This window comes from Leptopilina boulardi, unplaced genomic scaffold (genome assembly GCF_019393585.1).
Source record: "Leptopilina boulardi isolate dan_hultmark-lab unplaced genomic scaffold, ZJU_Lbou_2.1 LbouV2_305, whole genome shotgun sequence".
Classification (NCBI taxonomy): Eukaryota; Metazoa; Arthropoda; class Insecta; order Hymenoptera; family Figitidae; genus Leptopilina; species Leptopilina boulardi.
Genome location: NW_026137869.1, coordinates 1,552,837 through 1,568,669, shown reverse-complemented (window position 1 = coordinate 1,568,669; position 15,833 = coordinate 1,552,837). Strand labels below are relative to the sequence as shown.

The following is a 15,833-nucleotide window of genomic DNA, read 5'->3' as shown; positions in this document are numbered from 1 at the left end:
CTTGTATTTTGGTCAAATTATATCCCCCATTGAGGTCGGTTGATCCTATACAAAAGTAAAATTTTCATATGGATCCTCGTCCTCAGAGGGTTAACGAAAAACAAGTGGAGTGGATTGATTGAAAAATTAGAACTTATACAATGGAATTACAACTCTCTACGGATATACAAGTGGTAGGAACTGCAAGAAGAAAAAATCTTACGCAGTAGACGTAACAGTGCTTCTACGAACATTACAGATACCCTTCCCTACAACAGCTTGCATCTGCCAAATACTTTCTATACGTCATTCATCCCTTAATCGAATTGCTACATATTTAACTACGAAATTTTTGTAATATTACAGCGTGAGATATACACCAAAAAAATAATAATAAAAAAAAAATTAAATTAGTCGTATTACATTTAACTTTCGAACACTAATGGAATTTGTCAGAAAAGAATAATAAGACAGAGGAAGAGGAGGAGGGATCGCAGTATTACCAACCGCGAACCAACCTGTGTCACTGGGTCCTTCATGATGAGCACGTCGGTTACTGTTCCGAACATGCCAAAATATTCCCTTAGTTTCTCGCTGCTCGTTTGCCAGGATAGACCACCGACGAATAATTTCCCAGGGGCCGGGTCTGTACCATTTGGTGTACTCCGTCCGGAGCTACTTGAATGACTACCGTTTATTGGCACCATATTGTTGTGGAACTCGTGCTCGATAGCCGACCCATTGGCCGCTGCAGCTGCAGCAGCAGCCGCCGCCGCTGCGGCTGCCTCCATGCCGGCACTGCAAAAAAAAAAAATTTTTATAAAAAAAAAATCGTCATTAAACAATCAGTAATCCTAACCTTACTTTTATATCTCTATTTAAAATTTCTATAGCAAATTTTGTCAACAAATATCAGCAATTGCAAGCTAATTTATTTCTACTCGATGTTACCCTTTTGTTGTATTTATCATAACAAAAATTGTTTCGTTATTTTTTAAATTTAATTTATTTCTTATTTCAGGTAATTCCACTGTTCATGTTGATTATGTACGATTTATGCGCAATTACTCTTTTTTCATACAACGCTCTGTTCTGTTCAACCATTGACGTAAGGTAAGTTTGATGTGATAAAATATCTACTCGACCTTTTGTAAATTGTTTCACGCTTCAGTAACGTTGACAACAAACTTTCTTAGCATCCTTGAGAAGAACAAAAAAAAAAAAAAAAAACAATATAACTCCTGAACAATTTAACAATATATCTTTGTTTTCATTTGTTGAATATTCGATACTGTTATTGACATTCCTATTGTATTGGATTTATTGGAAATTTTATTAATAACGAAATTAGTATTTCAATCTTAATTAAATTCACGTTATCTAATTTTTTCAGATTTTCAAATTTTAATAAATACAATAGTCTAAAATTAAATAAATTTGTTAAGTAAAATTTCTCATTCCACAGGCATATCAAATGTCCTAATTAATATGTGCCCGAAGATTAAAAGTAACCAGTGACACACCCTAATGTCTATACCTCCATATAGAAATAGAGTTCATATAGAATAACAGAATTCTATTTTTAACACGAATATACCGCATTGATAAAAACTTACATATATATATATAGAGACGATAAGTATATAGACTTATTTTGTGCACTAGAATAAATGTTGATTTGTTGAATAAGAAACATGATAATTGTGAATTAGAAGGAAAAATATTTGCTGAATCAATATATTTAATAAAATAGCTGCTTCAAAAAAAAAAAAAAAAAAAATAGGTCAAAAAAAGAACTTTGTTTAATTTAATTAAAATAAGCAGCAGGGGTAATAAAAAGACCAGAAAATAGTTTATTTCTTTAGGGGAATGAAATATGTACATATTTCTAGAAAATAGTATTTAGATATCGAAAATATATCTAATGACGTTTTATAAGGAAATGTCAAATCAAAAACACATTTAAATTTTGGGTTTACTGATTAGGAATTTGGTCTTAGTTTAGAAAAATTCAAAATGGTGGTTCCGACACAGAAAAAACGCTGGCTAAATTTTGTTGCGGGTAATTTTAACCAATGCTAATTCACATAGACGGTGGCGACCTCAACTAGGATAAAATTTGTTGCAGTTAATTTTTATACCGATTTTACGTTCATATGAACGAAATTTTTTTTGGCAACTTCTTTAGGTATGAATTTTATTACAAAATATTGTTTAAAATATCTAAAAAGATGTTATTAATTTAATAATTGTTTAATTTACTGTTTTATTTTACATGGTCATCATAATTTTTAATAATTTATAGATTGAAAAAAATATTTCGTTCATATTAACGTTCACAGAAAATTAAAAGGCATTAAAATAAGCTGCAACGCTTCTTATTTTCATCCAATTTTGCTTATTTTAATCCATTTTGGTATTAAAATAAGCAAAATTGGATTAAAATAAGAAGCGTTGCAGCTTATTTTAATGCATTTTAATTTTCTGTGTTCAAAACTTTCGGTTCATCCGATTTTCGGGTAAAAATTCTACTTTTTTTTTTAGTGTGGATATGTCGGCATGAATTGCAAGTTCATCCAATTGCAAGTTTCAAGTAAATCTGTAAAATTAGGTGTCATTTAAGTTTTTAATTAGCTTACGTCAATTTACGTGAATTAGGTGACGAGTTTGTTTAAATTTTTAACTAGCAGAATTGCTTGCTCGAAAGCTTGTTAGTATTTTCAACCAGTACGAAAAAGTGTCGAATTAGGTGACGAATTCGTTTAAATTTTCAACTAGCAGATTGTAACCGACTATGTACTGATTCTTCGTTACAGTTTGTTTAGTATTTACAAACCAGTAGAAAGAAATGTCAATTTAGAACAAGATGAGTATCAATTCAAAGCAGATTTCGGATATAAACCCCCCTATTTCTAAATCGACGCACTTTCTTTTTACTGTATACTGCGGATCTGTATACTGATTCCTACACTGATTATCATAATATCTTGGGTTGTGAAGCAATTTCCAAAACTATCAAAACCTCAACACCCTCTTCAAGATGGTTTTGACAATTGGTATAATAAATTCCGAATGATAATCCCATATATATGTAGGTTCAGCAGCCGGAATCTGCCACGTTATGAGATGACATCGCCCCCTGGATGGTTCGATCTTCGTAACCCTAGATGTCTCAAGGTAAGAAAGTATATATTGACATATAGAAGATAAGTACGACACATTGGTAATAATACCATGTAGTGGGGTATATGCGTTTCTCTGTCTCTTTTGCTCTCGCAGCAGCCCTGCCACCCAATTTTGCACCCCTCTCTCTCTCTGGCTGGAGCCATATATATATATAAAGAGCGAGGGCACGCGAAGGCTTTGATCGAAGGGGGTGGCGGCGGCAGAGAATTGTGAACGGCACGGAACGGAACCGAAACAGAATGAACTAGGGAACAGGGGTTTTGGAGTGAAGCGAGGGTGGCTGAGAGAGCACGCAGCTGGTGGATCAATACGCCCCTCCGTGACCGTTCTTCTGCTCGGCGGGTGGGTTTCTGTTGGGGTGGGTTGGTGGCCGCCCCTTCTCTCTTTCTACACTGTATATTCAGTGGGTGCCGACGACCATAGCTGCCACTGCCACCGAGAGGAGGTCGACGACGATAGCGACGGGGAGAATCGGGTATATAGTAGACGAGGGGTGCTGGAGCGCAAAGAGACGGTGCGGAGGAGGCGCCGCCGTTTGCGAGCGACGCAGTGCCGTCGGGACAATCGACCGGGTTACTTCTCTGTGTTCGCGAATTCACAGTTCCTTTTTTTTTTTCCCCATTTGGTGCCGTTTCAATATCAACATTTTGAGGGAAAGCATAAGCTTTCTAATTTCAAGATCGTTATGGACATCTGAGAAACAAAAAACCGGCGTCGGGGATATTGTCCTGTCACAGCAGTACGTATTTATAAAGTTACTGGTGTGATGGGACATTGTCCTCGATACTGGTGTGACCAATCATCATCATCATCATCAAAGAGGAGAATTTTTTTTTTTCTCAACATAAATTGTGTGGAGTGAAACCTATATTTTTTTTTTTTGGTGATGATAAATGTTTCGCGAAATTGCCGCGTCGCGAAGTGCGGCGCGTATCGAGTCTCTTCGGATGGTAAAAGGGAAAATCCCCGGATAGAAAGAGAGATATATCCATAGGGCGAGAGAGAAAGAGAGAGAGACTACAGTGATGGTTGCATGTTAAATGAGCCCCGGGATCAGAGGATTGGGGCGGGTCTGATTAGGGATCAGAGGAAAATGGCTAAACTGATCGGTTAGGCATCCCTTTTTTTTCTTTCTTTATTTGTGATTCTAGCGAAAAAGGAGAAAATAAGGGTCAGAGGAGACTGATGTAAAAAAAAAAATGCAGAATTTCAATATGGAAAATTTTCTAAAGAAAAATTTGGTATTTTAGATGATTTAGATGTGGATCAGATAGAAATATCGTGAATCGCGCGAGTAGCGTGAAACGGTTTCCGGTCGATAGAGGCGCGGCTACCCTGTCGGTGATTGTGAGGAACAAAAAACCCCTCTCTTGATTTCTTTCCGTTTGCGTGACCATCTCTTAGTAATCTATATATATATGTATGGACGATGTGTCAATTAGAGAAGCTTTTTTTAATGAATTGATTGATGATATTGGCCCAGTTTTTTTTGGGTGGGGGGGGGGGGCGTGATTACTATCCGAAAATGTCCCTAGTTTTGTTGAATAATGAATAGGTTGCAGGGTGGTTGTAACCTCGTTAGATAGAGAGTAGAAATGGTAATCCCTCGTGCATGAGTTCACAAAACCCTCGGTCGTAGGTTACTTCTCTCATTTGTGGTTGGGGGGAGGGATCTTAACGGAGAATGTTTCCTCGGGGGTTAGCTGCTAACTTCATAATGAATCACCGAGGGAGAGGATATGTGAAATCAGTCATTTTGTGACTGATGTCTTCATCACAAGGCGATATATTTTCATTTTTTTTCTCGATAATATATGAAAGTTCCCTATTTTAATAGTCACGTCAAATGAAAAGGTATTTTTATATTTTGCTCTAAATGTTCAGGAATCTTTTAAATTTAAATATTCTTTTGATTGTCCAAAATTTTTGTGGAACGCATAAATAACGTATGATTAGAAGATATATTTGAATTAATTATGAACAAATTCAGTTGAATATGTTAATTCCGTTGATAAATTCAATGAATATTATGGTAAATAGAAAAATTAAAAAAGGTGAAGGAAATTTGTTTCCTTATTTTGATTAAAGATGTTGAAAGAATTACAGACAAAGATCTCGAAATTAATCAAACATCTTGTATTAGATGAAAGATTTTAAAATATACCAAAGATGTTAAAATAAATTAAAGATCTGAAAATGATTTGATATCCAATAATTTTTTTCGAACAGCAAAGGACTATAGAAATATGAAAATTTTGGCTATTTACAGAATATTGAAACAAATTTGAAACTAATAAAAATAGTTTTTAATAATGAATCAAAGCAGCAGAATTTATCAAAAATTTGTCTAATTGAGAGTAAAATCAATAATTTTTATGCCTTCGAAATTCTGTAGCATTTTTTTTTTCTCAGTGGAAAAATTGATCAATCTCAAATGTTGTACGATTAATTCAACAAATACTATAGGGGGAAAAGCATATATATATCCAATGACCGAGGAAGAAATTTGACCCGAAAAATGTAAATGCAGAAATTAAAAATTCAATATATTATAAAAACAGAATCATTTCAAAATTAATGATAACTAATAATCTATCATTATTGGTTTATCAAAATGCGCAGCTGCAAAATTGAATTCTTTTTTCTTCTCTCTCCATAGTTGAGAGATAAATGTTGTATCGATTCCATATAGCAGAAAGAGAGAGAGAGAGAGAGGAACGATAAGAAGGTGCGTAATGAAAGGGTCAGTAAAGGGTTGGAAATAGGGACACGAGGACGAAGATGAACGAACACGAGGCATTTGACAACGTGGGATTTCAGAATGGTTATATATTGAGGGCGAAAGGGGGTTGAAAAGAGGGAGGGAGTTTTTTTTTCTCTCTCTTTTTTTTTTTTTAAATCAAGGAAGTATACGACGGCGACGATTAAAGTAATGCGCGAGCGCGTGTGGATTGCAAAAAGGGGAAAGGTCAGGATGAAGTGGGTTTCAGGTCATGTTGCCTAGATGGCAGGACACGACAGAAGCGCACAAACAACCCTTATGTAACTGTGGCAGTGGCAGTGACAATGACACACGGCGCATTTCTCCCCTCTGCATAAACAATAAACATATATGTATACGCGTCTTGGTCAATTATCTCGCGAACTGTTTTTGTTTCAATAATTTCGTGATACAAGAAAAACAAAAACAAATCGATATAATGAAGAGTGCCCTTTCAAGAGAGAGAGAGCGAGAGAGAGTGAACAAGAATTTTCGAGATTTAAGTTCATGATGATGATAAAGAAGAAATTGAAAGAGAGAAAAAGATTCGACCATTTTTTTGGTAACGTGAGAGACTTAGCGAGAAAAAAGCTGTGTAGACGTGGTAGATTTTATGTAGAGTGTAGAATAAATAAGTGTTTATATATATATTTATAAATAATACAGGATCTATTTTTGCAAGCTTAGCACCATTAAAAAAAAATTAGGGATTTTTCTTATTGTGTGAATATTAAATTTATTTTCAATATTTAGTTTAATTCAATATTTAATATTGGAATATTTAATTTCATATTCTATTTCATAACACAGTATTCATTTATTAAAGTAATATTATATAATTGAAATTGTATTTTCATTTCATTTATCTAATTGCAAAATTCAATTAATTAATTAAAATGAAATTAAATACTGTAATTACAATCCAAGAGAAAGTAATTAAAATCAAGGTAAATTCATTAAAATATATAGAGGAAAATTGGATATATAAAATGAAATTAATTTAACTAAACTTATTCAAATTAAGATTAATTGTTTTATGTAGAATTTTTCATTTTAAAACAAAAGTTAAATGTATTTCATTTAGATATTCGCACAATGTTAGTTTTAATATATATTTATATTAGAGTATCATAAATTTGTAAAATTTCGCTTTAAAAATGCACATATGATATAGAAATTTATATAAAAATTACACGCAGACTTAAAAGTGTATAATCTTCTTCGAAAGGCTTTTCTCGTTTTTAAAAAACGTAAAATAATATATAATTTATATAGTATATGAATGTTTAGAAATAGCTTTTTAAATTCGTATTAGTAGAAAATAGGAAGCACTTTGTTTTTTTTTTCTTATAATAAAATAGTGTCAATTTTTTAATTCTGATAATTAGATTTTACTATGTTTTTACGTAAGTTATATTATACTTTAATATATGATAAAGTATAATATAACCAATATCTTCCTTAGAATAATAATTAGCATAAAAAATCTCAAAATAATGAATTATAAAATTATTTTGAATTTTATATTGATTCAACATTATTATTAAAATATTATTTGTAAAAAAAATATATATAGAAATAATTATAGAATTTCTATATTGAGATATATTTAAGTTTTTTAAATTATTTATATCCGTCGATAACCCTCTTATGTTAATAAAATATAATATTTATATTTATATAAAAATCATACTGTAATTTTCCTTTCCACTTTATATACATTCCTCTTTTTTTATCATTTTTAAAATCGTTATTTTCTTATATTTTCAATATGATTCCTTATTTTTTTGGGGGGGAATTTTATCAATTTTTTTTTTAATTAGGCACAATTTAACGAAAAAAAAATTATTTAAACACTATTAAAAAATTCTTTTTAAATAAATGTCTTATGCACGTCAATGTTTACTTCATTAAATGAATTGAATATTAAATGTTTTCCTTAGATGGTAGTTAGTATAGTGAGATATATAATTAGTCGATTTTATAAATTATTATCTAAAAGAAATATTACTGAAATCAATATATTTTCCATATTAAAAAAGTCCTTTTGAAAATTTTTATAACAATTTTTCAATTAAACTCTAATTTATAATATAAATTAAATAATATTACATTTTCAACAATAATTCTATAATAATAAAAATAATAAAAAAATAAAAAATTCTATATTAATAGTTACATTAAAAATACAAATTAATTAAATATTTAAAAGGACTTTTTTCGTAAAAGTAAAAAAAAATTGTCAGGTATAATAATAGTAATTAAATACTAAAATTTTGTTAATTATTGATTGAATTTAAAAAACGTTCTGTTTTAAAAAAAGTTATTTTGCTGATATTGCAGTTCTCTGTAGTGACGTCGATATAATATCGACTGATGGTAAGACAGAAAACTGTATATCACAAAATTTCTATTTTACCGACAGACGTTAATTCAATATTTCAAATATTATCATTTACCGGGTAATTTTCGCGATGATAATTTATTATTTATTCATTAAAATTTGTTTATTTATTTATTTTGATTAATATAAAATTTTTATAAACTAAAATAACTAATATAGAATAATGTAATGTTTTAAATTGGTATTCTAAGTTTTGAGAAAATTAGCTATATAGGTATTAATGACAACTATTGATCAAACAGACCATCAGGTTTTATTTCCTTTTTTTTCTTCTAGAAAAAAGAATGCTCTGCAGAAAATAGATTTCCACATAACTCGATATTTAATTTTAACAGTTTTTTTTTTACAATTTACAAATGAAAAATTAATTAAAATATTGGTAATTAATTTTATATTTTTAAGAAAAAAATGTTATGTAATAACTAAAAATAATAAAAAATAATTTAAAATTATCAATTAATTAATTTTCCATAAAGTTGTTACGTTAAAAAATGAAAACAAACAAGTTTTTCTTAATTGCAAATTTGATTTAAAATTTGTATTTTAAAAAAATACCTTGGACATTTTTTTATTCAGTTTGGAAAAATGGAGGAGGTAATTTTTTTTTTTTTTTATTTATATAAAAGAATTTTTTTTATTAAATTTTCATTAGCAGCTATTCTAATTATTCCAACTGAAAAACTTTTTTTTTCGTACTATTTTCGAGTGCATTGTCCATATATAAATGGTAAATTAGCGAGAAAAGTTTCTCACGGTTCTTCAAATTTACGAAGAGTTTTACTCTCTTTCCTTAAACATTTTCCGCCCTAGAAATCTAACCGCAATTACCGATAAGTCCTGGAGGTGTCTCCTCGGACCGGAATAATTATTCTCTCGTATCCCACACCTAATACTAACTATATTCATTTGCTCTTTCAAATATTAGTCGTAAAGTCATTTTACAAATTCTCCTAATATACATACATTATCCTGGAAAATTCTTCAATTTAAATTAATGTATATTTTTTTCAATACTTATTATTAAAATAAGTTTATTGTAAAAACATATTTTATTGTTTTTAAAAAGCAAAAATTTATCTCAATTTTTTAATGAAAAAAAAAAAAATTAATTACTTTGCATCAAAGAACTTCATTTAATGGATGAGTCATTAATAAATTCCACGAAGCAGATAATTTCGTTCTTGTTCTCCAGTTTCAATTCGATAAACTGAAATAATTATTTCGTTCATTGAGATACATTATTTTCTTGGAATACAAATATCAAAGGAAAATTTTACGCAACTTCAAAAACTATTATTTAATTGAATCGATAAAAAAAAAACCCCCCACCAATCACTTTAATGACTCGTTCTACAGATCGGATTTTCAATATTGAAAAACAGGAAATTGAAAAAACAATTTTCATTTTAAAATTCTTTTTTTTTTTTAAATACAAATGTACATCAAAAATTTTTACAATGCTTTCCTTTATGAAGAGAATATATGGGAAATAATTCGCAGCAAATTATATGAAAGAGTAAAAAAAAATACCCCCAAAAAATTATGTACCAAGATACATAAATAACATTCTTTTTTTTTAACGTGTGGGAACGTTAAAACATAAAATCAGAATTAATTTGTTTCGAAAAAAAAAAAATTGACTTTTTTACAACAATTACTTGGCAAGTTTAATTTCATTTTTCTTTTTTATATACTCTACGCGCTCAGCAAATGACCCAGAAATTATTATAACACATCAAATCTCGAGATAAAATTTTAATTAAAACTTTCTACAACAACCCCCTTGTTGAAAAATCGATTTCAACCCCGCGAGATGTATCTTCCTGTTCATTTCCGTAAACGCAACAACGATTTTTGCATATATTGAAAAAAGAAATCATTGCGGCTGATGATTAGCGAGAGTTCGATATAAAAAAAAAAGAAAATGATTTTTATTACCTTCTCTCTAAATCTAAATTAGTAAAAATGTTTACTAATTTGAATTAGTGACTCACTTTTTGCTTCTGAATTAGTAAAATTTTATTAATTGTTAGTAAAAGTTACTAATAATTAGTAAAAAATTTTTTTTTAGAGTTTAGTAAAAGTTACTAATAATTAGTAAAATTTTACTAATTCAGAAGCAAAAAGTGAGTCACTAATTCAAATTAGTAAATATTTTTACTAATTCAGATTTAGAGAGTTGAAAAAAAAAATTTCTTTCTTTCAAGTAATCGATTACTTATTATCAAATAAATATTTACTTAAACCAAATAATATTTATTTAAACCAATAATTTCTTTATTTAAAACAAATACCATTTGTTAAATAAATAAATATTATTATTTCAAGTAAATATTGAATAATTATTTGAATCAAATTTTTTTTCAGTTTAAATTAAAAATAAACATAATTTATATCTTTAGTACATGTACGTAAAATGATAAAAAAAAAAAAAACAGAGAATGCCAACATTGTTATTTTCTCGAGTTACAAGAAACTGTTGGTTTGTTTGTGGGATAGAGAAAATGGGTGAGGGGGGGGGGGGAGGAAATAGGAGAGAATGAGAGGTGGAGATTGAACCAAAGAAAAGAGGAAACGTTTCTGCACAGAGTTGCCAAAAAAAGATATACGAAAAAAAAGCCTCCCTATCGCGGTAGAAGTTGCGCTTTATAAAAGGAAACATCCGCATCGTTGCACTGGCCCGAATTTATATCCAACTCAACTTACAAATCTTTCTAATGGAATGAGGGGGGAGGGGGGGGGGGGTTGGAAGAAGAAGGTAGTTGGCCAAACGTTGGATCGATTCAAGTATTTTACTGTGAATTATCATTTTGTTGAATACAAACGTAGAAAACAAAGTTTTTAGAATTTTTTTAAACAATAATTATATAACAAAAATTAATATTAATTATTAATTATTAATTGATTAATTTTTTTTTTTGAATTCGTTTTAAATGAATTTCTTTTGCGCTAAATAAAATTTTATTTGTGCTAAATAAAATTGTTTGTTTAAAGCAAATAAAAAGTTATTAGGCTCTGAAATATATACTTTTGATTCATTTATATACATTTAGTTGATTCAAAAAAATTTGATATTTGTCTCAAATATATTTGAGACTTCCTATAAGAAGTAAAATATTGCTCCAAATGTAAAAATTGACAAATTATTAATTACTATTATTTTTTTTTTAATTAAAAATAAAAAACGAAATAATAAATTCATTTGAGAATATTAATAAGCACTAAATTACTATTTTTTACTTTTGCAGTTTAAAATATATATCTAAAAAAAATTCTTGCATGCGGATACACTCGATTTTTAATGCACAAGTGAACCTTTCACTTAAGATTATTAATTACCTTTCACTGAAATCTAAAAAAAAAAAAAAATGATACATTCACCCCTCTCGAAAAAAGGTGTACGCGCTTAATTTCCATCGCGCCCTTTCACATATCGTGAGGATCATTAATCTTATCGATTATTACTGTATATATATATATATATATTTCACCCGTCTCGTTCAACTTTGTTCCGGCTCTTATCAAATAATACCTTTTTTTTTTTAAAAAAAAAAAAAAGAAAGGTATTTGAAAGTAGAAATTATACTAAATTAGAATTTAACTCTATTATCTTAGTAAAATTTATCTTGAAAATAAAATCAAAATTATTATCAGTAATTATAAATTTTATTGCAGTTATTGAAATTCCATAAAAATTAAAGTATATTTTAAAGAAGAAATGTTACCGATAAAATATAGAGAATAGCAATAAAATGTAGTATCTTTGTTTTACCAACACACACACATATATATATATAAGAGCCGTAAAATGCACACACTAAAATGACGATCACAGTGAGAGGTTTTGAGAGAGACCAGCAATTTATTTTCACCGAACGAGCATTTTGATTCATGTTGTTCTGACAAAAAAATCTCTGATTTTTCAAAAAATTCTCTCTTTCAATTTTCCTAAATTTATGACATCTGGATCTGGGCATTTTTTTTTTTTTTATTATTTTTCTTTTATGGTAAATTCTAGACATAGTTTACGACTAGTAATTTAAAAATTATAGTAGTTTTTTTAAATAGTAGTTTCATTCCATCGTATGTTAATTTAATTATTTAATTAATTAAAATTTAATGAAATTAATTTTGATAATCTTCTATTATATTAAGTTAACAAATTTCGAAAAACGACACCGACCCCGTGACCTCGACACCGTCCTTGAAAAATCTATTTTCAATTATTTTCAAATAAATCAAAATACTTTGCATATATGCTTTTAGAAAATCTTACAAACTATTTTTATGTAACATCTTTTTTCAATTTTAACCCAAAAAAGGGTTATTTTGCAATTTTTTAAGAATTTTTTGATTTTTTCAATTTTTTATTATTATTTTTTATTCTTTATTTAAATTAAATAAATTTAATTTTAAAGAACTATACAATTATTTTTTAGACGAATTTTCGACAGAATTTGTGTCAAACAAATTTTTAGGTATATTAAATTTTGAATTGCAAGAATTTCTCTTTTTTTTTATTTAATTTTACTCGAATTTTAATTTAGAGGAAATAAAAATTTTAGCAAATAAAAATTTGGAACCTAAAAATTATGTTAAAAATTCGTTTATAAAAAAGAAATTCGAAAAATGAAAATTTGTATATTAAAAAAATTTTAATAAATCAGAATTTTTTTTTCACTATAATATTTTTTAAAAAATTTTTAATTCAAGCAGAGATAATTTTAATTTATCAACTCTTAATTGAAGAAAAAAAAGAAAAAAAAAAAAAAATAGAGAAAAAATTTTTCAAGAATTTTCCCACACGTTTCTGTCTACCATTTTTATTAACTCTTTTGCGCTATATACTCGAAAGGACATGTCGGGTTATGTCAGTCGCATGTCAGACCGTAAATTTGGAATTCAACATTTTGAATCCAGATTCTCCATAAAGAGGACTTTCATTTTCCTCTCTTATCCTTGCAGAGCGCGCGCACATGTCTCTTGTTGCTTATCGTCGTCGACGTTGACGCACGGATATGTGAATATACTCTCTAGGATGATGTTACGAAATACACACAGACACACGAGAATAAATGGCAAAATAATTCTAAAAAAAAAAAAAAAAAAGGTGACATAAACTGACATTTTTATCAATCGTAATGCGACAATGAATATCCCGAGATTATATATATTCTTAGTTTATATAATTATTAAATTGAATTTCTAAATGAATTTTCAAAATTAATACCAATTAAAAACAAGCGATGAAAAATTAAACAAAAAAATTTTATAAGAAAAATGAATTTTGTTTTCTAAAAAAAAAAAACAAGTTTATGAAGGAGATAAACTTTTATGTATAACACTATGTATAAGAAAAATATATGAAGTAATAAAAAAAAAAAAAGATACTAAAATTCTTTATTTATATATTTAGTAACGGAAACATTTCGAGGCAAATTTAAATTAAATTTCACAGTGTAAATATAAATTTTGGACGCTCTACTTTGTATAGAAAAATGAGAGTTTCCTGTTGCCAAACTTTGATGACACGCAATATTTTCATTAAAATAAATTTAATTTTTTTTTTAGGAAAATCTAATAAATTCTCTAATAAAAATATTACGAAAAAACTATTCTAAAGAATAAAATTAGAATTGAAAAAAAAAATTCGAAACACATTTTTCAAAGGGAGGATTTAAAAAATAAGTCTACAAGAGCGCAATTGAAGTAGAGAGATATATTAATGCAATTTTTTGCTGACGGTGCAAAATCGTTTCTCAAATAAAGGGTGAATGATAGGATCTGGTTTGAGAAGGAAGGACACATAAAGCTCCTTGAAATTCAGGCACAACCGCGGGAAATAAGAGAGGGATGTTTCAAGGAGCAATCTCAACTACGAAGGGTTCTGAAAATGATTGCGCACAGTGACAGTGCAGGAAGAGAAAGACAAGAAAAGAGGGGTAAAAAAAAAAAAAAAATACACGAGGGTGTGTATTCACGTGGTCAGTTAGTCAAGTAGGGGTTTTTCTCTCCAGAAGATCATTCTTTATTCTTTTCATTTCTTTCCTCCGTCCATTCTTTTTTCATTGACAAAATTAACTTACTTCCCTTTTTTTTCCATTTCCGCACGAATTAACTTTCAACACTTGATTGCAAATTTTTTTTTCAAAATAAAATAATTCCAATAATAATTATAAAAAAAAATTTCATTCGATTATTTTTATAAAAAAAAAATTATTTTTTTCAATATAGAAACTAGTAGTAAACTGATTTCAATATTGAAAGTAATATGAATATAAACTAGATTTTTTTTTTTTATAGAAAATCAAGGTCACTCGGTTATTTCCAAGTTCACATTAAAATGAGAGCAGTCGCGTACTTTCCCTGTTCGTTAGTCTAACAAAAATTAAAAAAAAAAATTGTTTCTTTTTATTTAGAAATTGTATTTTAAATTCAAACCAATTTTTTTGAAATATTTTTTGAATATTATTTTTTTTTGCGATTTCTTAGCGCATAGTAGAATATATATAACGTATGTCTCAATTAGGTCGAAAGCACAAAAGAAATTCAGAAAAGAATCGTATATGCGAATAAAGAAGTAAATCGAAATATATATATATTTTTTTTCCTCCTCTCTTTTTTGAGAATAATATAGCAAGAGAAATGTGCGGGTTTAAATTTCAAAGAAAAATGAATATACCCTCTCACACATATAATATACACAGTCAGCTTGGCGCGCGCATTAAATCTGAATAAAGAATCGAAATTTAATGGTCACAGCCATTTACGATCGATCAGATTTAGTTGAATACTATAGATCGTATCAATGAACTATTGAAAGCTTAAAAAAATTTCAATCACTTTTTAAATTATTTCGACATGAAGAGAAAGAGAGAACATTAGTTAAAACGCAAATCTACTATTGTGCACGCAAAAAAAAAAAAATTCATAATAAATATTTTTTCACTTTTTTACTATATAGAATAATATTTCATTCTAATAATTTATTCTTGAATTTAGTTTATTCTTTTGAATAACAATAAATAAATATCCAAACTAATAAAAAATACAAAATAAAAAAAAATATCAAATATGAAAATAAATCAAATATTTTGTTTTAAATAAAAAAATTTATTCTTATTTTATGAGTAAAAAAAAAACTAAATTTAAGTTATAAACCAGAAAGAAAGTCGTTTTTTTTATTATAAAATTTAGAAAAAAATTGCGTTATTCAGTAAATAATAAAATAGAAAATAGAAAAATAAATTTTACTCTCACCCAATTCCTTGAGTACAAAAGACAATTGAAAAAGGAACTCACCTGAAACATAAAAAAAATATTCAAATTAATTGGAGAAAATTTTTTTTAAATAAAAACATTTTATTTAAAAAAAAAAAACATATTTTGTAACAATTAAAAAATAAAATAATAGTAAATTCAAATTTTACCATTTTTACACACACCAAGAGAAAAAAATAAATTTCTTTGTATTATCAAATTTTATTTGTACCAAACAAAATT

The 15,833-nt window shown here is 28.0% G+C and overlaps 2 protein-coding genes across 9 annotated transcripts in view; one reads left to right on the top strand and one right to left on the bottom strand.

Moving 5' to 3' along the window:
- The window catches only part of LOC127283020 (RNA-binding protein Musashi homolog 2), a 99,253-nt gene that overhangs the window by 6,855 nt on the left and 76,565 nt on the right, over positions 1-15,833 (bottom strand). For both annotated transcript variants that reach the window (XM_051307660.1, XM_051307661.1), the window contains one exon: positions 498-777. In XM_051307660.1, coding sequence (XP_051163617.1) covers positions 498-777 — 280 coding nt within the window. The remainder of the gene's footprint in view (positions 1-497; positions 778-15,833) is intronic.
- Positions 1-15,833, top strand: part of LOC127283031 (uncharacterized) — a 47,814-nt gene that overhangs the window by 22,196 nt on the left and 9,785 nt on the right. For 5 of the 7 annotated variants that reach the window (XM_051307680.1, XM_051307681.1, XM_051307682.1 and 2 more), the window contains 2 exons: positions 1,001-1,092; positions 3,075-3,156. In XM_051307680.1, coding sequence (XP_051163637.1) covers positions 1,001-1,092; positions 3,075-3,156 — 174 coding nt within the window. Of the gene's footprint in view, positions 1-1,000; positions 1,093-3,074; positions 3,157-3,972; positions 5,020-6,155; positions 6,489-15,833 lie in introns of those variants that run through there. The other 2 variants (XR_007843287.1, XR_007843288.1) reach the window with 2 other exon arrangements.